Source organism: Patella vulgata, chromosome 6 (genome assembly GCF_932274485.2).
Source record: "Patella vulgata chromosome 6, xgPatVulg1.2, whole genome shotgun sequence".
Classification (NCBI taxonomy): Eukaryota; Metazoa; Mollusca; class Gastropoda; family Patellidae; genus Patella; species Patella vulgata.
In genome coordinates, this window is record NC_065884.2 from 46,222,342 (window position 1) to 46,247,469 (window position 25,128).

At 31.8% G+C, this 25,128-nt stretch overlaps 1 protein-coding gene across 6 annotated transcripts in view; it reads right to left on the reverse strand.

Annotated features, from left to right (window-relative positions):
* The window catches only part of LOC126825605 (liprin-alpha-1), a 101,168-nt gene that overhangs the window by 18,327 nt on the left and 57,713 nt on the right, over positions 1-25,128 (reverse strand). For 3 of the 6 annotated variants that reach the window (XM_050555290.1, XM_050555293.2, XM_050555294.2), the window contains exons 5-15: positions 23,847-23,999; positions 17,983-18,204; positions 17,259-17,405; positions 16,440-16,574; positions 14,340-14,423; positions 13,700-13,894; positions 10,759-10,835; positions 10,325-10,406; positions 9,754-9,771; positions 4,135-4,352; positions 3,356-3,542 (exon numbers count right to left, since the gene is read on the reverse strand). In XM_050555290.1, the coding sequence (XP_050411247.1) occupies positions 3,356-3,542; positions 4,135-4,352; positions 9,754-9,771; positions 10,325-10,406; positions 10,759-10,835; positions 13,700-13,894; positions 14,340-14,423; positions 16,440-16,574; positions 17,259-17,405; positions 17,983-18,204; positions 23,847-23,999 (1,518 nt within the window). The remainder of the gene's footprint in view (positions 1-3,355; positions 3,543-4,134; positions 4,353-9,753; positions 9,772-10,324; positions 10,407-10,758; positions 10,836-13,699; positions 13,895-14,339; positions 14,424-16,439; positions 16,575-17,258; positions 17,406-17,982; positions 18,205-23,846; positions 24,000-25,128) is intronic. The other 3 variants (XM_050555291.1, XM_050555289.1, XM_050555292.1) reach the window with 2 other exon arrangements.

Sequence of the window (25,128 nt, forward strand, 5' to 3'; positions counted from 1 at the left end):
CAGACAAAATGTTTCAATTCTATCGGTTTTCTTTTTTTTTTATAACATATCCTTAATCAATACTGACATTACTACATAACTATTTCAAATTGTAGTAACAGGTTAAAAGTCAAATAAATTTATGCCGCAAATTGACTTGGCCTTTTGGGGAGCTTTGAAAACCATCTTTCCAAATGCAAAACAATTTTAGTTTGGCCATATTTATCTACATGACTAATAATTAGACTGCGAACTGAAAAGTCCTGCAGTATTTTAATCGATTATCATCTACAAAATTACTTGAGATCCACCCAGAAAACTTTACATTTCTAGTTATTCGCTAAAGAATTTGACCTGTGAGTAGTGACATGATTTAAAGGATACAATGTGATTTAACAAAATATGATGGAAATCAAATAGCACCATAAAATTGACAAGTTTCAAGTATATCAGTTACATTCAATCATTTTTTGAAAATACCAATTTAACATTCCTTTCCGATTACTATGTTTTCATAATAGCTTTGAAATAGAGTGCAGGAAAAGATTTGATGTATAGACATAGTTTGACGTAAAAAGTCTGCAAGAAGCTATGATATTTTCTAAGAAAAGATTATCAATACATAGTTTATAATAAGGAAAGCATGTCTTGATATGTTTTATGTTGAAGTCTACAGCTAATCAATTCTATTAACGCTCTTTAATACCTTTTACATCAGAATAGGTTTTTCACTAACTTTTCATACATAATGTCAAAAGATATTTCATTCTTTTAAATTTGAACAGCCTACATTGAATTTTCAGTCTGACATTTATTTTAAAAAACATCTATTATATCACTGCTTTTCTCAGAACCAAATATAATTTTCTTTACTGATCAATGCTGAGATCTTTAGAATCTTCCGACAATGGAAAGATAACTTATCCATTGATGTCATTAGAATTCATAGGTCTAATCAATCGCATTCCTAGTAGGGTATATAGTGAAAGAATGTTTGTAAATTAAAGTGAAAATGTCAAAGAGACAAAGTGTATTGCATGAGAATAAGAGGAGACATTTTACCTATCTAAATATACATTCTATACATTATATTGTACATTGATTAAACATTATATTACATACTGATAGAACATTTCTATTGTTTGTATTGGTTTTATCTTCTTAAACATAGTTTGTAGATATTGTTAGCTTTAAAGGAACACTTCCCGATTTCACCAGATATGGCTTTTTTGACTAAAAGTTATATCAGTTTTGACAAAAACTTTTTTTACAATTTGATCAAACTTTCAGGTCATTGCCACTATGAGCATTAGCTAAAATGTTTTGATAGGCTGTGATATTTATTATCTAGAAACATTTGACATTGTCTGAAAATGTAAACAAATGGCTTTAGCTTTTATTAGGTTGAAGATTGCTGTGAATTGATAATGTGTCAGCAGTTTATTAAATTTTTAAACAACAATGGGGTATAAAGGTACTATATTCCAGACCAAATTATGGTACTTTCTATTGATTCACCCGCCATCTTTATTGTTTTAGAACACCTAGTAGATAATTCCTTTCTATTGATTTCACAACAAATCTTTATTGTTACAGAACACCTAGTAGATAATTAATTTCTATTGATTCACACCTCCATCTTTAGTGTTACAGGTCGGAACACCCAGTAGATAATTCATTTTTTGGTTACATGCCAGCATCTTGTTAACGAACACCAAGTAGATAATTCCTTTCTCTTAATTTTTACGGAACACCTAATAGATAATTCATTTCTATTGTTTTTATGGCACCATCTTTATTGTTACTGAATGCCTAGTAGATAACACTACAACTCAGGTATCATGTAGTAGTGCAATTTGTTAGGAGTTTCTGTATTTAATGTTTAGTTTCAAACCATTATTGGCAAATTGTTAATTCAGTTCTTGGTTTAATGCTGTCAGCTTAAGTGTACGGAACACTTGGTAGATAATTAATTTCTACATATTGAGCTGGGCCCTTATTCACGAAAACTTAAACTAAGATACAATCGAGATTTTAAGAAATACTGCAATTCGGTTGGCTGACCAGTAAAATCAATTTGCATATATCCAATAAAGTTGCAGTATTTCTTTAAATTCCGGTTGTAACTTAGTTTAAGTTTTCGTGAATAAGGGCCCTGGATAGTATCTAAATAACTATCTCCATAACACTATTCAATCCTTATTTTTACGTACCAAAAGAGTGATTGTAAAAATTGAATTGGATAAATAAAACTTAATTTGCAAGTATTCTTTGTTGGGGATTACATTCTATTATGTTACACATTGGTGGCGTTAAAAAAAACTTATTAATAAAAAATATTTATATTAAAAGCTTTTCGATGTCTAATGGATATGACTTTTAAACAATATGAACAGATTTGTGGGCTTAACCTGTTCTATAATTCTTATTTCAAACATATTATAAATTACATGTACTTTAATATAAAAATAAACATTAACTTATACATGTATTAATACACCAAAATAAACCAAAAACCATGCCAAAAGACACTGAATGTTCAAATAGCGATATAGCGAACCCGCAACAACATGCAATGGAGGACAGTCGGAAGTACTGGGAAGAGATGCCACTTTACGCACGAACATAAAATACTAGAAAGTTAGGAAACCAAATCAAAATAGCCATTCTAAAAATTGAAACAAAAATAGAAAATAGCTAAATTTTTAACAAATTATCCTGGCACAAAGTTAATTAGAAATACCTAGAGTTATTTCATACACTAGAACTGTTATTATTATTTGCTAGCACTACTCCTAACAGAGAAAATGTTGGCAAGAAACAAATATTTAAGGTTAATGACGAGGGGTCTGGTTAGTTATATTAGAAATAAATGATATTTAAACTTTAAAAGAAAGATTAGTGATTTTATAAATAGTTATTACAAGCACACAGTTAGTTGTAGATAAATGTTAGAGAACAACAAATCAGAGGATTAGTAATTGGAATAACACAAGACTATTCAATATTCTCCATAAGTAGCAGTAAAAGATATATTTGAAGTAATTAACTACTTAACAAAAAGATTAATATTTTTCAAAATATAATAGAATTACAAAAAAAACCCTTTAATCATGCCTATTAAGAAGATGGAATTATTAATCAAGTTATTTTAGAACTGTTAAAGAATAGACTTTAAAAGTAAAGGCCGTTATCCAAAAAGTTTTTCACAAAAGAAAGAAGAATTAAGAAAGGTTGTATGATTTGTAAATAAACTTTGTGCCAGGGAAAGACAATATAGGTTTTGATTGGAAACAGTGATAAAAGAACACGAACACAACATAAATGTGTAATGGCAGTGATTATTGTCAGCAGTGGTGACACTTCCCAGACTTACTGTGGCATATTTTTGAAGTAAATCTCGTGACTGATATGTTCGGGGTGTAGGAGTGGACTGGCCACTGAGTGGCGGGGAGCGATCATAGCGCCATCTATTAGCAATTGCATCTAAGCTGCCACTGCCTACCCGGCTTTCCAGTTCTTCTGCTCTTTGCTCTGTACTTTCTTTTTCTTCTTGAATTAATCTGTGGGAAGAAAATCATTTAATATTTTCAGTTAACACTAATGTGAAGTTCAAATTTAATCATAAGATTATTACAATATTTCGACAAAATATTTGAAATTGGCACCAGACCTTACAGACCTAAATTCATCAGTGTAACCATTGACCTTATCATAGATTTTTTTTAATGAATTTATAATATTATAGGGTCCATGGTATAACATAGGAAAAACAATGATGAATTGATAATTAACAGAACTTATTTTTTAAGTTTAATTGCAGATTCCTTGTGAAGTCTTAATTGGATAAATATGTTGAAAGATGTGAACTTTTATAATATAGTTCAAACGAGTACAGCTGGATTAAAAATAAGGATGGAAATAATGGTACTTGTTAACTTTACTGAATTGTGGTAAGATGTTTAACATAGCTGGCCAAGTATATACTTATATCAACAATGACTAATATAAATGTTCTTTAATCAGAAGACATTACGTAAAACTATTAATTCTACCAGACGACTACTACTGATTGTAGATTGATTGGGGAAAAATATAGTAGGTACACGGCCAATCAATTATTGTCTAACTACAAATATTGACATAAAATCCTACCTAATTTCATTATTGATTGCATCAAGCTGTTCCTGCAGCATGTAGGCTAAGGTTTGGGCGTCTGTGTGGCCTGAGGGGGACAGAAGATCTACAGCTCCAAATATTGACTCATTGTCGTCTGTTCCTTCAGTATCACTAGTATCAAACGCATGTTGTACATTGGCAAGAACGTGGGCTTGTTGGATCTTCTCCCATTCCTGTTCATTTAATGTGTTAACCTGTAAAATACATCAAATTATCCATTAATGTCAAAAAATGATAAAAGGGTGGGGAATACTACTACTTAGATTTATTTGAATATCTAATGTGTTCTTGTAAGTATGTTTGGAGTATAACATTCAATTCTAGATGCCATTTGACCTTTGAAATTATTAGAAATTTAAGGTCTTTGATGAGGTGATTTGATCAATTTAATTAAGTTTGATGTGTTGATTTGCTTTATGAAGATAGAGCCAAGGTTGAGATGGAACTGATTTTGTTTAAAGTAGTCAACAATCAAATATGGAACTAAAATTAGTACAGAAACTGACTTTCACTTAATATTTTGAAACATCGAAATAACACATCAGATTCAGATAAACCAAATTCAACACTGTATTTTTTCCTTGATCAAAGAGGCTTACACAAGTACCGTACACAATCATTTCTTACATTGGTTATGGATACTTGAGAGTAATAACTGAGAAATCCCTGTTATGTCCAGGATTAATTAGAATTAACACATGGATCTAAATGTGGACACTAGAAAACCGGAAATACTATATACCGGAAAACACCATGTTATACTGAATACCGGAAAACACCGGAAAATCACTAAAAACCGGAAACACACTAAATACCGGAAAACACCCTAAACAGGTAACCCAGAGCCTTGTCCTCTGTTTGCAGGGAGTTGGGGTTAGGGTAAGGTTTTTCCGGTGTTTTCCAGAGGACCAGCGGTAGGTAAGGCTTAGGTTTTTCCGGTGTTTTCCAGAGGACCAGGCACCGAGTTCCCTATTTAGGGTGTTTTCCGGTATTTAGTGAGTTTCCCGGTATTTAGTGTTTTTCTGGCGATTTCCAGTCTTCAGTATAACATGATGTTTTCCGGTATATAGTATAGCCCCTAGAAAACTGTATGTTAAATTTGAGATCAGCATGAGAATTCGAGTATGAAGAAAACCCTATTTGTTTGTGCACCTACTAATAAATATATTCTTCACCATGTTGGTGGTTCAGTTGCAAGAACTAACAGCTTGAAGTTACTGATATTATATATTACATATTATATATTACATATTCATCTGAGATATTGGTTTAATTTTATTTTTAGCAATATTTGTGAACAGGACTGGGGAACAGGCTTAGCCTATGTAAAATCCCACTCCTTTAGTTTTATTATATAAAGGCAAAGATAACATTTTAACATCATTGCTAAAATAAAATCATCATTGGCACTTACATTTAACATGCTATTTCTAATGCTTTTCCATAAAGGTGAAAACTCTCTTAAACATTTGTTGCGTGTTTATTATGAACGATTGATCAGCTCCTATTGTTATTAATGCTTTTAGCGTGACCTACACACTTCTTAAAATAATAATTCTAAAAAAAAACCTAATGTTATTAAGTTCAAGTGTTCTATCTTTCAGAGCAAAAATAAAACATACAAAAATGCTTACGCCCCACAAAAAAGTTTAAATGGGCACAAGTACATGTAGATCAGTTTTACTGTCTGCTAATATTTTCAAGTATTTACTGTAGGCCTATAATATACAGACTTGTTCAGATTTGACACAATTATTGATAAATTCATTGTTTCCAACTTTCTAACAATATAATATCCATCTAATTTAGAAATCTTAAGGTATTAATCGATTCCAAGGTAAATCTCAATCATGAATTCCATACTCTATATTAATACCCCGAAGTCACTTACTGATTATAGTTTAATGAAGGCAAAATGAGAAGAATGATTAAGTTTTATTTAACATTATTGGTTGGCAGAGAAAAAATAAGCGGTCCATAAATAAGTCTTTAAAAGGTATGACGTAAAGAGCTTCTTTTCAACTATGTCACTGTGCCTTGTTTGGTAATGAACATAATATTGCCGTAAGGGCGTAATTACTTCATCTGTGTATTGACACAAATAAAATACATGGATCTATATATACAAACGTAGACCAAACATATTGATCTCCTACTGCCAGGAATATAATTTCTCCATTAAATGTTGAATTAATCAATGTTTACCTCATAGATATCATAATAATGGCACTTAGGCTAACAAAAAAACAATTTTAATATTTAAACAGTAACATTTATTTAAAATAGGCCTCATGTTTTAACAACATATGACAATAAGTTGTTTGCCATTCTTTTAATCTTTCCCCTGATCACCTCTGTTCTGAGGGGACCACTTGGCTTAGTGGGTAAGACGCTGGCTCGCTAGCCTGGAGGTCGGGTGTTCGATCCCTGCATTGGCCGAGAAAGTTCATCCAGATTTTCCGGCGTGGTTCCCCCTTGTCAGTGATGCAGCACAGAGGACCTGACAAGGACAGCTGTCTAGTCCTTTGGATGATACGAAAAACCGAGGTCCCGTGTATACATTGGAATGCACGTAAAAGATCCCTTGGCAGTTGGAATTCGATATAAGAGTAGGCGATAGTGCCGCTGCCCGGGCAAAATTTCCCTCATAGCACACTGTATGGCGTATGCCCGTCTTCATTAGCCCAGGTTAGGAGCAGAACAGTAGGACGTTAAAACCCATTTCATTTCATTTCATTTCACCTCTGTTCTGAGAAAAATTCTGGTTTAAAAATGACATAATGGTTGAGTATGTTAGTTGATATTGTTAAAAACAAGCAGATTGCATATATTGATACAGAAATTATGAAAAGGAGGGATATGGCCAATTGTTCAGGGAGAGGGAATTGCACTATGAAAAGTTACAAGAGATAATGGAAAGAAATGATGTTTAACGTCCTACTTTTCTGTACTTACTGCGCTAATGAAAACAGGCGTATGCCATACAGTGTGCTATAAATAGAAATTTTGCCTACTCTATTTCGAATTCCAACAGTCCATGCCACAGGACCTTGGTTTACCATCATATCTGGATGGTTAGACTATGTTCATCCTACATCACTGACAAGGGGAAAACATACTGGAAAATTCCTGGGAAATTTCTTGGCCAACACAGGGATCAAACCCTGGACCTCCTTGTTAGTGAGCCGTGATACAGAGTCTTACTCACCGAGTGACTCTGACAAGAAACAGTGAGGGATGGGTGGTAGAGCAATGAGCTCTACTCCTGAACTTGGGTTTAGTCTTCTTATCACTGTTTAGTAGTTATACACAACTTAGCTATACGGCAGTTCGTTATAAAGTGATTTGAATTTTCCTACCATGGTTAGATTCATTGTTGCATTATTTCCATGGGGCCATTTAAATAATTTTACAATCAAATTTTAATTGGTTCAAAAGCAGTTAATACAATGTTCAGGGCATAGAAAAAATGATTAAACTTAAGCACACAAAATGTGTGTGTGTGTGTGTGTATGTATTTTGCATTTCTTGGACTATGGCATTGAAATGTTTACATGGAAGTCTAAAAATAAAAGATATTTACCCTGCGAAATCAATAGCCACAGTTCATTGTACCTGTAATTTGTTTTTAACGGTCTCTAACTCAGACTAGTGATTACACAGCTTTTACCTGTCTCTAAGTTCCCGTCAGAAAATATAAAAGCAACATTTCTACAGGTTGGAAGGTACGTTATCTGATGAAGACTGTACACAATCAGATAAAATAATCATTAACTAATTACAAATGTCGCAATAAAAGAGATCCTAGATACAAAGACTAGATATATAATAACTTGTGAGAATGTCGCATATTGCCCATGTTGAAACATTCGCAGAATTTATGAATTCTTTATTTGCTTTTCTTGTCATGTTTCGTTTGTGTGTACCTATTTACCAAGCATCGATGTATTCAAATAGTGAGATAAGCATTTCTACGTAATAATTACGATCGATGTTACAATCATGTTGTAATTATTTTTAGAATAGAATCATTATTTGATATAAGATATGAGGATTATAGAATAATACAGTGATAAGAGAAAAAAAATGAGATTTTTATAGTGTTGATGACATTTCTTACCATGTCATTTGCAATCAGGGCATTAAGGTTATTCATTACCATTAGATACAGTTTCTATGACATAGTAAAGCCAGTATATGATACACACATTGATTATATCACAATTATGCATTTTTGAGAATGTTGTTATTGTTACCTTAGTAATAATCCAGGTAAAATCAGAAAAGCATTGTATTTTCAAACTAATGTTAGTGCTCTGTTCCATTTTAATCATTTAACAAAAAAACAAAACAAAACCAAACAAAATTGGTATAAAGCTAAAAATCTATAATAATGCAAGAGTGGAAGAAATGGGGTTTAATTTCTACTTGATACTTAAACTAAGTCATTTTGGAAATAGCATTTGATATATCTTTACTTCATTAATTTGCTTGGGTGCATAGTTCATTAGTGGTAGGACAAAACAAGACTATCATTGGAAACCCACCATTTTAGACAGGCAACCCTACTCCCTCTTACATACTTGGGATCTAACCCATGACTTGCATAGGTAACAGGTCTTATGATCTACAGTACACAGGCCCCTTTGACACCCACTCTCCTTTTTGCAACTAAGAATTTTTGAGTGTAATAAGTCCATACATTTTCTCATATTGATTATTGATTCACAAATCAATATTCCTGATGTATAATTCTCATGAAAAACATGCCCTAAGAACACCTTTTAAAACAAAATAAAACTTTTAATTATAGATGAGAATAAAACAAACAATGTTTAAATGATGTTTTCGTTATTAAGACTAATAATTGTTCAACAAGTTTACAAATTTATCTAAAATAAACATTTATCCAGCAAAAATCAACAAATTATTTACAAATTTAGCAGCAACAAAGATATCTTTCAAGAGGAACTATGGTAACTCCAGAAGCTCTCAGATTACATTCCATTAAAATTGTTTAAATTGCACTCAATTAATATTTCCTGAAGCCGCAGCATGTAAAAAGTGTTTTTCAATAGGGCCATTTACTGCATAGACGAGAAATGACTGATGCCTCGAACTATGTGATGTATAATCTATGATTTGGTATTTGAATCAGTATTAATATTTCATAATATAGAATTTAACATGTCAAAGGAATAAATCTAGCTAGGATTTTTCAAAATTAAAAAAAAAAAGAATTTCATTGTGAAATTTGTTATTGTGCAATAATCAAAATTACGAAATATAGTGTCTAAAAACAGGAAAAGGGCATATAACTCAAAATGTACCTAGCCTGTAATTATTAAATAGCTTTTGTTACAATAACAGATAGACCATCTCCTTGAAAAGGGATCTTGTGTTAGTGTTATGAACACATTTACAAAATATGGAGAGAACAAAAAAAAAAAAACAAAAAAAAATTGACCTCAGATTGAATTGTGTGTTTCGTTTCAGAACTTATCAATTTAAAGTAAGCTAAATTTGGGGAAGATGCGAAAAAAAAAAAAAAAATATTAATACCCTTTAATACTTTATAATTTCCTAAGATCCTACCTTTAAATATGATATTATCTATAAAGATAAAAAGCAAAGAGTTGCAGTCTATATAAATAAGATGAAAGTAAATATTAATCAACTATTAACTGTTAATAGAAGAGAACATAACATACAGATGTGATTATACAAAGCTACTTTTGATGAATTATTAATTGAATATTAATAAATGTGCCCACATGACATTTAAATATCTTTATCCTTAATAAAGTATGACGAACACAATATTTGAATTTGTTTTTGTATGATTATCATTCAATAATTTAAGTTCTAACAGATTTTCAATTTATGAGAATCAGCACAAAGTTTAACATATTGGTTTTAATTTCAAATGAACAATATATGATTGGTTGAAATCATTTTTTCCAATGACATGGCATCTCATCATTGAATTACTTTAATACAAACTACTTGATGTTGTTAGATCAAATACACAAAATCAACAAAAGTATGGCTTGTTTTCAACTAAAAACAGATTCTGTAAATTAGATATTTAATTGAAAATGAAATGAAAGAGTAACGACTAACAATGATTAATATGTATAATGAAGACTTAATATTATGACATTACCTTAGCTGGATCATCTAGGAGAGCCTGCTCCCGTCCTCGTTGATGTCGTCTAGCTACACTCTCTTCTAATGCAAAACCAGTTCTATTAAACAGAAATCATATCAAAGTTAAGAAAAGGTTGTAAAACTTGTTAAATTTATTAACATCTAGTACAAAATATATATTCCAGTACAAAAAATGACCTTGGCCCTAATTTCAATTCTCGATATTTATTGAACTTATGAATATTGAAATGTATTCATAAATCTCAAAATAATATATCATTAAAAAAGAAAACCGAATCTAATGGAGGTAAATAGGTGTAAGAAAGACAAACATGACCTTTTTCCTTGTCTTTTATATAAAGGTCATATATGTATTAGAACTCCCTACAGATTTACAGATAATTTTGAATGGTCTATTATACACAATCAAAATCAATCATATGGTCTTACCTCATAAAGTGATCCATTTGCATTCGTAATGTTTCTATTTCATTACGATATTGATTTAAATCATCATTAATCCTTTCCTGTAGCAGAAAAATAAATAAATCTTTAATTAGAATTCTAACAGTAACACATTATACAATTCACTAATTCATTTATCTATCTAAACCATATAATAACATTTAATATATTTATATGCCCTGTAAAAAAACATGTGTCTCTTTCTATTATACACCATTTTACAAGTTAATGATTTTTAATGGCCATTATTCACTTAAAAAAATACACACCATAATGAAATGAAATTGAGGTGAGTGTCCTACTTTTATGTACCAAATGGGTAAATGAAGACATATGCCATACAGTGTGCTATGAGAGAAATTTGCCAAGATAGCAGGGTTTCCTCTTTGTTTTCATTGAATTCCATCGGTCAATGGTTCTTTTATGCACACACCAACCAGTACATATGCAAATGACAATCAGAGACTCTAAATTCAAACAATGAATACAGTAGAATCTGTACGAGCAGCCACTCCTATTCAGCGACATCTCCTTGTAAGCGGTCACGAGAAATTCCCCCCCCCGTAGAAATTCTATTGTTCCATCTCTTTAATCAACGGTCACTCCTCTAACAGCAGCCAGCGGTCACTATTTTAGTAATAAAAATAGCCCTTATTCAACGGCCATTGTTGAATGATACCATCTTGTTGTACTTCGTAGTACCTCCGCTGATCCCGTGATTAATAGTTAATTATCTACTCCCTCACCGATCAGGTAAAACGAACTGTGAAAATAACAATAAACCCGGGATTATCTGGTAATTAATCTTTTGTTTTATTAAATGACAAAACCCTGATCATTGTTTTCACACGTAATGAAACACTATTTGATACTGATTAAATGAACTAAGAGTACCGTCAAAGCCGAGTTTTGTCATGATCATTTAGTATCCATTTTCCATTGCCACTTTGTTGCTAAACAGAAGTTTTAGCACCCCCTGAAAATCGGTGACAAATTCAGCGATGGTTTTTTGTACATGTGCGTTTTTGATAAAATAAAATTAATTCATGGATTGTCTTCACAAAAATGGTTAAATATTATCGAATACATCACAATGGTAGACAGTAGTATCAATGTTGGTACAAAATGACACGTTTACAGAAGATATATCAGAGATTTTGAGTCAAAGAATTTTCATTCTAAGCAAGTTTCAGTGACGGCCAAATATTGATGTTTGCTCCCAATAATGCACCCAAGCGTAAAATTTACTTGACGTCAGCAATAACAAACACTGAGATTTTATTATGAGGTCACTCCTGTTAAGCGGCCAGTCATAAAATTTCCCTTGAGTGGCTGCTTAATACAGATTCTACTGTATACAATGCCTAATTGTTGGCTTACTGCTGGAATGTGGCTTTTTAAAATCATATTCAATTAGGATCTATTCTGTTCTCAGAACAAATTACACTAAAAACCAGAAGACTATTTTTGTATCCAAGAAAGGTCACCTTGTTTAATTAATCTCTCTTCTCCATGTCGACAAAATCGCATGTCTAAAAACAGGTTTTTATTGATAAATCATTAGGTTTAGCATTTTGTAGTGTTTGTGAGATAATGATAAGATCATTTATAAATTGTTGATTAATTTGTTTTATTTTGTTGATTCACCTGTATTAATCAGTTTATCAAGGTAAACAAATTAGGTAGAGTAGGTAGATAGACTGTTATTAATAGAATCACCTGTACCAAAACACACACACACACCCACCACCCAGTTTTAATTAAATACAAATTTCTCTTTGATACAGATAAAACTAGCTGGACAGGCTTTTCAAATCTTACAAATATAGAAATACATTTAACATATTTACAGGTCTAATATACTAAACAGCAAAAATCTTTCTAGAAAACGACTTACTAAATGGATCAAAGCAATTTTTTGTGAACAGTATGTTGACACATTAGTGATTAATTCATCACAATTCCAAGACATTACGAGAAGGTTTAGAGTCTGTACACAGTCTATACATCAATATCTGGTGTGTCCACCTAGAGTGTCAATAACTGCTGCGCAGCGTCTCTACACTGAGTGGAACAGACGATTGATGAACGCCATTGGCACCTGGAACCACACTCTCAGAAAAGTCTGGCGCAATCCATCGGCTGTGTTTGGTCTCGGTACAACGTTAATAAGTCTTCCTCTGAATTTCATCCTAAAGATGTTCAATCAGGTTTATGTCCGGACTAAGGGCTGGCCAGTGCATAACGTTGACACCGTTCTGCTGTGTGGGCACGGGCATTGTCATGCTGGAAAACTTTGTTTCGATGACATGCGAAATGTGGTATGACGTGGGGTCTGAGAGCTTGATCGATGTAGCGCACTGCTGTGATGGGCTGGTCCCAGTGAACACATTACCATCTCAGAAGTCAGGTTGCGTTTTTGAGAACATTTCCTGGGTTCAATTCTGTGTTTGAAAAGGAGCCTTATTGCTCAGGTAAAGTTGGAAATGTGGTCACAAATATACAATAAAAACATTTGGCAAGTTTTATGCAATGTGTCTATTCAGAGTAACATAACAACCAGATGTTTCTTTTGCTCCTTAGTATAGTAAGTGCAAGAGAACCATACCACACACAACAACCAAATAGAAACCCAGAGAACAAACCCAGGGACAAGACATCACTCAAACCTTCAAGGGAACAGATCTAGGGGCCAGTTATAAGCATCCACTGTGCTGTAGTCTGTTGTGATATAAACTTCACTTGAAATGAAGACTCACACAGTAGCCAACCCAGAAATGCAAAACATGACAAAGAGGGCATTTCAAAGGGTATACTTTATGCTTTCTTAATTAATAATTATGTTTACCAAACAACTCTGCCTAGTGTAAAATTATCATTACTTATTCTTAAACTCAAGAGTATTGATCAGATTGTTTGATTTTACCTTTTCTTGCATTGTTTCTTCTAACAATTTACATGTTCGTTCTAATTCCTGAGTTAATTTATTCTTTTCTTCTAAAGCTTGCATTCTTTCTTTCAGATGGAGTTGTAAACGTTCATTGGATTCAGTTAATAATTTATCAACAGTTGCTGACAATCTAGAATTATGCTCTTCATTCATTTTTTCTCTCTGTCTAGCCTGAAAACAAAAATAGTGTCAAATATCTTAACAAACAGGAAGCATTTTTTGTCATGAATTGTTTATCAACAAATAAGAATCCAATTTCTAAAAATCTAAATTGAAGCTTCAATTAATACAGAGATCTTGTTGTATAACTTTAAATCAATACTACTAAAATCATCATTTTCTTTCTTAAAAGCATTTAAAAAATAGATCCCTGGGAATTTATTCATGAATATTTAATCTCTTAAAACATGTACAATACAGTGTTCTACACAATTGTTTATTTGTTTTTGCATAACTTATTGGACCAACTAAATAAATGCAACCACAAACAAAACTACTGCCTTATTAATAATTCCTACATTTACAACCTTTCTACAAGTTCTAGTATAACCCCCGAGGACAAACACTTCTTTATTCAGATCTTGTTACTTATAAATAATGAAAAGAAAATATTTACCCTTTGTAATTCTGATTCTTTATCACCTAATTTTTGTTCTAATGACTCAATTCTTTCTTCTGTTGATTCATGTCGTTCTTCAGCCTTCAAAATAATAACATAAAGCAAGTGTAAACAAGCCAACAGTGAGGCTGATCCCCCCGCTGCAATCCCAAAATAAATAGATGGCACATATTAATTATTTGCACTTTATCTTTTTGAAAAGTATCGATCGATCAAGCTGACTATCTATACTTATCCATACTAATGAACATCTACACCAAGTTTAAACCTCAAATACAAGTAATGTTCCAAGGTCTTGACCAATCAAACTGCTTATCGCTACTTGACCTAAGCAGAAAATTATCATCATCAAACTTAGTCAAGGTATTGAAATAATGAATCTATCTCTGAGTTTCATCACTCTCACCCAATTAGAACCAATGTTATCGTGTTCCAAAGTTTAATCCAATCAAATTGCTTATATCTGCTTAGCCTTAGTGGAAAATGTGCATGATCAAACGTTGTCAAGGCATTCACCTAATAAACACATAGACCAAGTTTGAACATTCTACCTCAATGAGCAAAGTTATTGTATTCTTCTAAAGTCTCAACCAATTAAACTGATCGAACTCAGTCAAGGTATTGATATAATGAAACTATACACCAAGTTTCATCACTCTCATCAAAGTTATCATGCCCCAAAGCATCAACCAATCAAAATTTATGGCTATCTCTGCTTAGCCTAAGCAGAAAACGCTCATCTTCAAACTCCAACAAGGCATTCACCTAATACACACCTACAGCAAGTTTAAACATTCTAGCTCAATTAGGACGGTTATTGTGTCCCAAAAAGTGTGACGAACAGACAGATAGACCCATTTTAATAGTCCTCTATTTTCTTCGAAAGGTGTTGGACAATTAGGTAAAATAACAAAGTGCAAATACGGTAAAGGAGACCATAAAATAACATACAGTAAGTGTAGATAAGGTAAAATATAACATAAAATAACATAAAGTAAGTGTAGATAAGGTAAAATATAACATAAAATAACATAAAGTAAGTGCATGTAAATTAAAGATATACAATAAAGTCTAAATAAAGTAGAACATGAAATAACATAAAGTGCAGATGGCTAATATTTGGGACCTAGAGAAATGGACACAAATGGGTTGCAACGCATATAATAATGGAATATGAATGTATATAAACTGATTTACATTCAATCGTTTCCATTTTTACTCTAATTATCAGTTATGTTCCGCAAAACATAAGGCTCAATCGAATGGCAATCTCGAGTGCCTGGTTATTTCAGTCTACACCGACAGTATTTATTGCGCATGCTCTCCAGATAAGAATATGATGTCACCGTATGATATGACTTGTCGAATATGTCTAGCCTTGTTCTTCGAATCGCTTGTTACCAATGGCACTGAAACACATTATGGTAAACGATTTGTGTACCAATGGTAAGATGTTTATCTTGAATATTGGATATCAGAAGCCCATCTTTTCCTGGTCAGATCACAACATCAATGTTGATTTAAATTGACAAATAATGCGTGTTTTCAATGTCGAGGACTTTGGATGATACTGAGTTAGAAACTTAGCTACTTTAAAGTAGAACATGAAATAACATCAAGTAAGTTAAGTAGACCATAAATTACACAGGATAAATTAACAGAAAGTGTAAGTAAGTTAATGTATAGGATAAACTAACATAAAGTAAGTTAATATAGAGGATAAAATAATACAAAATTTGCAAAAACTAAACCAAACAAACAAAAAATCTGTTATGTTCTTTTTAAGAAACAATTCTACATTTTTTCAAGGTCAATGCTACAACTTCTCTGGGAATGTGTATCTAAATCTATCATACATGTGTGTTCTATCGTCTTTTTTTGTGCAGTTACTCTGCATTCTTAATTAAGTAATGTGAGATTACCTACTAAATTAAACTCTGAATTCTCCCCTGTGATGTTTGGCCAACTGAATTCTTTTAATTTCTTACATTCGAGGTATTTGTAAGATAAATGGGGTCACTAGGTCTGAAAGAAACACTAGCTTGCAATACGAATGAACCATCCCCCCATAGTTATATCTATGATTACTATAATTACCTGACTTAAAGCATCCATCCTCTGTTGTAATTCAGCCTCTATAGTAGGTAAAGCATTAGCTTTCTTCTGATATTGAGATAATTTTTGTTCGGCTAATTCAAACTTTTCTACTAATGCCCTATATTTTTCTTCACTCTGTAATAGAATTTAAAGTTTTCTAAGATAATTAAATATGTACACAAATAAGGCGGACTGAAGCATGTCAAAGACATGATTTCAAAAACATGATAATGCATTGGTTTAACTATGTGAATACATATACATGTACATATTCTGAACATTAGCATTCACAAGATATTGCTACGCTTTTCACTTACTGGTGAAAGTTTTTTTTTTTATTTACTACAGACAACCAATTAATAACGTTTTGAGTTAACCAATATGGTGTGACTGGCTTCAATTGTCATAATGGTAAAATGATGTCATGCAGTCTCCAGTTCATTCAAGTTTCTTGTTGAGCACTCTTCAACTTTCCTCTTGGATCATATAGAACATATTTATGACTATGAGTGAACTATTTTGATAATCTATTCTGCCCCCCACCTCTTTTTTTATAAATAATATTTACAGACACACTTATTCATTTTCTGTATTAACATGTATTTTTTATTTTGATGCTACTTGTTTATTATAGTGTTTTCAAGGTGTTTCTTGTGCTAGGGTATTACCAGACAAACGTTTAACAACCTACGCTGCAATTTCATATTTACGCAACTACAGAGGGTATACGATTAATGTCAACATATCTGTTTCAAAGTTGGTTGGAAATAGATAAAGAAGGAATTAAAAAAATAAATGATGAATTATCAAAATACTTACAGCTTTAAATTGTGCTTCTTTAGAGGCTAGATCCGATTCTAATTTATCATTTAGATCCATGACAGTTGTTGATTCACGCTGAGCATTCAAGTAACGTTTTTCTAATGTAGCTATTCTTTCTTCCTGATCTTCTTTTTGACACTGGGACTGAAAAACATAACACAAACATTTATTCATTTTTAATCTTTACTCATTAGAAACCACATTCTTTTTTATCAAATAATTTTAATACAAACTGTCTTGCTAATAAATAGTTCAAGTAGACTTCATAACAAATAAGCCAACAGTGTGTTTCACACAAAAACAATTCATAATAATTCATTTATGCTCAATTATATTAAAAAAAAAATTTCATTTTTAAAAAGTCTTGATTGTGAATCCAATTAGGATACCCTAAAACAATCTTGTGTATATGTAGCAGATCCTTAATTAATGGTGTTGCCATGATATTGAATAGGAGGATCCATTAAAAAAATCTTAATCTCCCAAATTCAATGTTTTCTCTAGGTGACATATCCCTTTAGTGAGCTGGATTGGGCCTAGTAATTTTACTGCCAATCAGTGAGTACAGGCAAATAGGATCGAAATGAGAATCTTGGTTTTCTAAACCACAAGTTGCATGCCCCCATACAACTATGCTAATGTGGTAAATCTAACTGAATACAAGAAAGAATGAAAATTATACATAAATGATTAATATTCAAGTGGAATCAGGGTTACTCACCTCTCTCAGATCTCGTGCTAATTTAACAACTTGTTCCTGAGCTTTAATCAACTCTTTCTGGGTTGTTGAAAAATTTTCTTCCAGTTCCGTGAATTTGTTATTTATTTCTAACATTTTTGTACGAGCAGACGTGAGTTCGGAGTTCTGTTTTTCCACTGTCTCTTGCAATTCTATGACCCGATTCACATCAGAATCAGGATCTATGGAACCATTGGATAATCTCTGAAAAGACATGATTATAAAATGAATATTATTTATTCTTAGTAAATGATTAAATGTTTGAGTTACCATTAAGATATCCTTCAATAATTAACATCACTCTATTTTTCAAGTGTAAGTCATTATTGAACAGAATTTAGGCAACACTAAAAATTATGCTTAAAGGAAAGATTTGGGGTTTAACATTCACTTGTCATAACTAGATCTTTTGGGGACTGACACATGGTAAATCTTTTTATCATAATAAATCACTTGCATTGTGGATAATATCAGTGGGAGGACACAGCAGAGTCCAGTGAAAACCTTATACACAGAAACTCCCTCCTGGAAATGAAACTACAAACAGATTTGTGACACCCCTAAAATCTGAAATGCATTGCTTTAAAACTAAATGTTACACATTGAGAAAATTGGATGTAAGTTGTAAATTATAATGTAAACAGACAAGGACTACACAAATTAAAGCAATTAACGGTTGTTGTTATTTGATGCTACTATTTCAACCATAAAAAAGATTTTAATACAATCAAGATCAAAACTGAAAACAACATAACAGATTTGGACATAATTTTTATCAGTAACAGTAAAAGAATAAACCATTACAATTTCTAACTTGGCCTTATTGTCAAACTATGAAATATTAACCTCCTTCAAACGGTTATAATTATAAACTGAACACATATCTTGTTACTAAAAATGCATTTTTATTTGCTGAATTGTCACCATAATTGGCATAATATAGAACAGAAGACCCTTTAATCAATTTTCTATAATTCTGTAATCAAATTTTTTTTTTTAATGAAGGTAAAGCCATTACACAACTTGATAATGACAAATTATGATGGATTGGTTATAGTGTTGAGTGTATTTTACCAAGAAAACTAAGAAAAATTCTAAATACTATATATCATTTCCCGTTATTATTTGAGGAGTTAGGTGGTCAAATGGTTTAATGTGTTTGCTTTAGATCATAAAGTCAAGTAACGTGGTTTTGATTTCCCATTTGTATGTGACAAAGAGTAGGATCGCCTGTCTAACCTCATGGGATTTTCTCCAGGTTCCCCGATTTCCTTCCACTGCTAAAGGCCCCTACGCACAAGCAAATTATTGAAATAAAATTGAACATGTTAGTCCTGAAATAGTTGTCAAGCAGACAATAAACCCCATTTCTCTCTCTTTATTATGTGACATTAAACTTATTGTTGGTCTACTTTTGAATTTATTTGCTCATCCCTATTCAGAACATAATTTATATTACCATTATCTTTGGAGAAATTTACTTATTGTATGAAGAAAGATCAATGACCTCATTGTCTATATAAAAAATAATGGTGTTTTTAAAACGTCCATAAATCATCATTTGTATCTTATTCTGAATAGTGAAAAATTCTAATACTGAAATATTTTAAATGGAAGCATTAAAATAATCACTAAAAGATATCATCATTTATCTTAACAGGAAACTCGAATACAGTTCACAATGTTAATTCTGATGACAAATTGAAAGTAAATGTCATTGACATATTATATTGGTAAAAAGACAAAAACAAAACATTTTACAGCAGTTATCATGCCCATCAAACCATCTATTTTTAATCAATGCTGAGCATGAGAGAAATAAGAGATAAATCTAAGACTCAATATACTGTCTTAAAGATAGATCATCTACAGCACCCCAAAATATTAATTTTAACTGATAATACAGTTTTTCTAATGAAGAGGAAAAATAAAATATACTGTCTTAAAGATAGATCATCTACAGCTCCCCAAGATATTAATTTTAACTGATAATACAGTTTTTCTAATGTAGAGGAAAAATAAAATATACTGTCTTAAAGATAGATCATCTACAGCTCCCCAAGATATTAATTTTAACTGATAATACAGTTTTTCTAATGTAGAGGAAAAATAAAATATACTGTCTTAAAGATAGATCATCTACAGCTCCCCAAGATATTAATTTTAACTGATAATACAGTTTTTCTAATGAAGAGGAAAAATAAAGTCACATACAACTAGGATGTTTATTTGTCTTATCAAATATTACATGAAATAGAAATTATCATATTCTAAATTGTTAAATTGCAAATCCCTACACATGAGCAAGCAATTATGTCAAATACAGCATGTCCTAGCTTTGATATAGCCGTGATGGCATCTTATCATCTATTTTAACAAGTACGATGGGTCAGGAACCATATTGCACTTGTGACATATCAAAAATCGAAATCCGTCAATCGATGCAAAATTGTCAAAGGAACAAGCATACCAAGTTCCTCGACGATCTACTTAAATTGGCCGAGCCATAGGCTTTTTCAAAGAGTGTCATCCTCAAAAAGAAGAACAAGATGAGTAGTGATTGTGGACCAGTTCCTGGTTGAAAAACATTCTAATGAATCAGTAAACCTTCATTAAAAATCAGCTCATGAATTTTCCAATGTATTCTATCATTACATACTGTACACATAGACAGGGGCTACCTAACTACAATCAATGTTCACAAATCCGATTAACAAGTTTTAAAACAATCCAACTGGGTTTATCTATAACAAGCGGTTGAAAGCTATATATATGCCCACATTTTGAAAGAGAGATGGAAAGAGAAGCATTTTTTTGTACAATCAGGGGCCATAATCCAGGAAGTTACGGTCCAATATGCGTGATTATCTACAGGAACCTAGATCTTCGGGATATTAACATATTTTAAGTTTCATCAAAATCTGATAAGGTAACCAAGATATTTGGGTTATAAACAATAGACATGCATTTCAAGTTTCATCAAAATCAGATGAAAATTGTGACTTCTAGAGTGTCCACAAGCTAAAAATGTGATTTTCTGTACAATCAGGGGCCATAATTGATAATTCTTGAAGTTATGGTCTGATACATGCCAATATCGAAAGGAACGGAGATTCATCAAAATCGAATAAAAATGGTGACCTGTAGAGTGTCCACAAACAAATTGTGGACGGACACTGACGGACAGGGGCACCAGCATAATGCGATCACATGAAAATGTGGGCGTCTAAAAAACTAAATCAGTCAGGTATCCCATGTACAATATAAATGTAAGGATAACTCAAATCTCACTGGGCAATAAACTCTTTGACTAAAATGTCATGACTTAAAAAATATTGTACAACATGGTACCTCAAACTGAAGATTAACCAATGCCAATCGGTTGTACACAACCATATGTAGCAATGTACGTCAATATGTACGACAGAGGAGACAACTCTTCTTGATTGGTAATGATGTACAAAAATGTAGAAGACTAATTGTATGCCTATTAAAATTATGTAACTTTAAGTCTGGATGAGCTGAATACATGCAGACATTTTATACATGGCTAATAATGCTCATTTGACTGTAACCATGTATCAATATCCCAGTTTTATTCTAATTAATAAAATAACAAGTCTAATTAATATTTCATATCCAATAACAAATTATAATTGACACGTTCGAAAATAGCAAGATAAATACCTAGCATTTTTTTTTAGTCATGATATATACAAGTCGTTAAAATTTACACTAACTTATTCCTGTTTGTTTGTTCATTGCTAAGGTAACTATTCTTGTAACTAATTGGAATAAAATTTTCAATATGTATAGCTATCAAATTTTATCCTCCAGAGAAACCATTTCACCATAATACATATTAATACAACTAGTTTTACTTCTTGTTCTTGGCAGTCAACGCTCTAGAATACAATAGATCTATAATTTTTGTCAATTTACCCTCAAATAATTAAATTATATGGTGATTAGGATAAATTTGGTTGAATCTATGTAATCATGTCTAAACTTATTTAAGGATAGGTTGCCAGGCAAAACAACATATGGCCACAGCAGCTGAAACGCATTATGTTACACAATTTGTGTACAAATGGTAAAATGTTTATTTTGTCAGTAATTGTAATGCCACTGGTATTAGATACACACATTGGTATAGTATAAAAGAATTATTTAAAGTAGCTTAGTCTCTAACTCAATATCATCCAAAGTCTTCGACTTTGATAACACAAATTATTTGTCAATTCAAATCAACATTGATGTTGTGATCTTACAGGGAAAAGATGGGCTTCTGATCAATATTTAAGACAAAATAAACATTTTACCAATTTTACATGAATTCTGTAACATAATGCGTTTCAGCGTCATTTGTAACAAGGGACTCGAAGAACGAGACTGCACATATTTAACAAGTCATGTCAAACGGTGATGTCATATTATCTGGAGAGCATGCACAATAAATACTATCGTTGTAGACTGGAATAACCAGATGCTAGACATTGCTAATCGATTGAGACTTCTGGCATATTTCGCCAAGCATAACTGATCTGAATTAGAGTAAAAACGGACACGATTGAATGTTACTCAGTTTTTACATTCATATTACATTATTATTGCGTTGTGACCCATTTGTATCAATTTCTAGGTCCCAAATATTTGCGATTTAGCTCCTTTAAGTTGGTGCTGTATGACACCAAAATATTCATTTATGCTACTATAGATATTTTAATAATACATTAGTTTGGTATTGTTGTTATAATCATTAAGAGCAATTCATCAATAATAATAAAGATGATAAAAAGGTGAACGTCCTGACATTTCTATTTAATGAACACATTCGCAATTCAATAAAACTAAAAATAATTTACTTCAAGCAGTCGCTGTTATGAGTAAGCATGACAGAGTACCATAATATATAGTTGATCATTTATTTCATGGATCAAAGTAAATGGTCAATGAGACTCCTAAAGCAGATCATGAATATTAATTCAAATAACCATAAAACATTACATAATTAAAATGATATCAATCTACATAATTTGTGAGTGTGGCATAATCAACTTGCTTGAACAAATTCACAAAATCATCACCAATAAATGAAAACTTATGTAGTTTGTAGATACGTGTTTGCACATTTCATGAAAATTCTATTATGGAATTATTGAGAGTTGTTGTAGACAGTGGTGGCAGTGTTATGAACGTATCTTTAGACCGTCAATATTAACAATGATCGATACAAAATAACATAGGTAATTTGAAACATTTTGTCCCATCATGTGTCTTAATATATCTTTACCTTCGTGTTATTTAGGGGAATGTTTTCTTTCCAATTTAGTTTGATTTCAAATGCCATCATGTGTTAAACATTGCGGAAATGTATTACATACTGTGTCACCCCAATTAAAATCAAATATGTGGGCGCACATAAGAATAGTTCCTATACAAATTATGGAAGAACAGTGAACAGAGTAATTTATAATGGCATTGTCAGATCATTCTTATTTCACATTATTTGAGAAAGCAAATCAATCACAAAGGTTATTTTCACACAATTTACAACTGTAGTCAATTGGTATGGTAAGAAATATTTGTACAATTAATCACATTGAAAAACATTCCACAAATATACACATAGAAAAAAAATTAAGCACCCCCCCCCCTCCCCGTCCTGCACCACTAAAACGGGGAAACCATGTCGGAAAATCCTCAGGGAGCGAAAACCCTATTAATTTATGTATTTATCTACTGTAAACAAAGATGTACTTGTATTTTCTCTACTTTAATATATATATATTTTCTGTATTTGTTTTGTTGAACATTTCTCCTGTATTGTCAGTCAAGTAACATACCTTTGGGTGGGACTGCTCTTTGTTTTCATTATTAGCTGCTGTTTCTGCAGGTTGACTGGCTTCAATGGCTGCCACTTTCGTAAGTTTGCCGCCATCATCAATACTACCACTGGAGTGTCGTGATTTAGTTTGCTGTTCTCGCAACGTAAATAACTGAAATGAAAGATAGGGGGAATAAATATTTGGAATTCAAAATCATATATTATGTACAAATGTCATTTAGATTAGGGAACGAATGTTATGGAGTTTTAAGTCCAAATCATACAATATTTTGGTCATGGTTTTTTTAAAACAAATTATTACTCTAACTTGAGTGTGTTTTATTTCATACTAGTTTCATCTGAGGTGTTGATCTGTATTACTTTTTGTTTCAGGGATGACATTTTTTTTTATAAGTTTTTTGTATTTAGAGTTCCAGCTATCTATTAGAGGATAACACTAGATTTAAAAGATTCAGGGATGACATTCTTTTTTTTTTTTAAGTTTTGATTCTAGTTATTTAGTTTTCCAGCTGTTTTTTTTAGTTGTAAATCAGAGAAAAACAGAAATTTAACAAAAGATTCAGGGATGATACTCTATTTCAAAGTATTTGTATTTAGTTTTCCCGCACTCTTTTAGTTGTAAAATTAAAGAATAACACAAATTTTAAAAAAAAGATTCCGGGATACTCTTTTTTAAAGTTTTTGTATTTAGTTATTTAGTTTTCCAGTATTCTTTTAGCTGTAAATTTAGAGAATAACTCAAGATTTAACACAAGATTGAAGTAGATAAGTTAAAACTGCTTTTTATGCCAAACCCAATTAAGTTTAAATGTTGATAATGGCTGGACTTCTTGGACGTAAAGAATCTATTAAAAGTCCTACATGTGTTGTAATTTGCACTGTATTATTATTGCATCACAACAGGTGGTTAAATTTAGGAAAGTTAAGAATCAATAGTGCAACAGGTTTGAAATAGAGAAGCCATTTTTTTAATCATTGAAAAAACTGTCTCTGATTTCCATCATCATGGCATTTTGGTTAACAAGCTCTTCACTTAATCTATGTTTCTTCTCTCTTCAACATTTACGCAACTATTTTTTTTCTAGTCTTCTTCATACACCAAGCTATCATTTGTTCATCAGTTGCCTAGAGATGATATGCTTCCAATGACGAGACTGATTATTCGTGTCCAAGACGCAAACAGTTCTCCGAAAAACTTCAGCCCAGAAGGCATGTATGAGAGCCTGAGCGATTTTACACATTATCTAAATGTGTTGACAGAAGGGGAATGTGTAAATCAG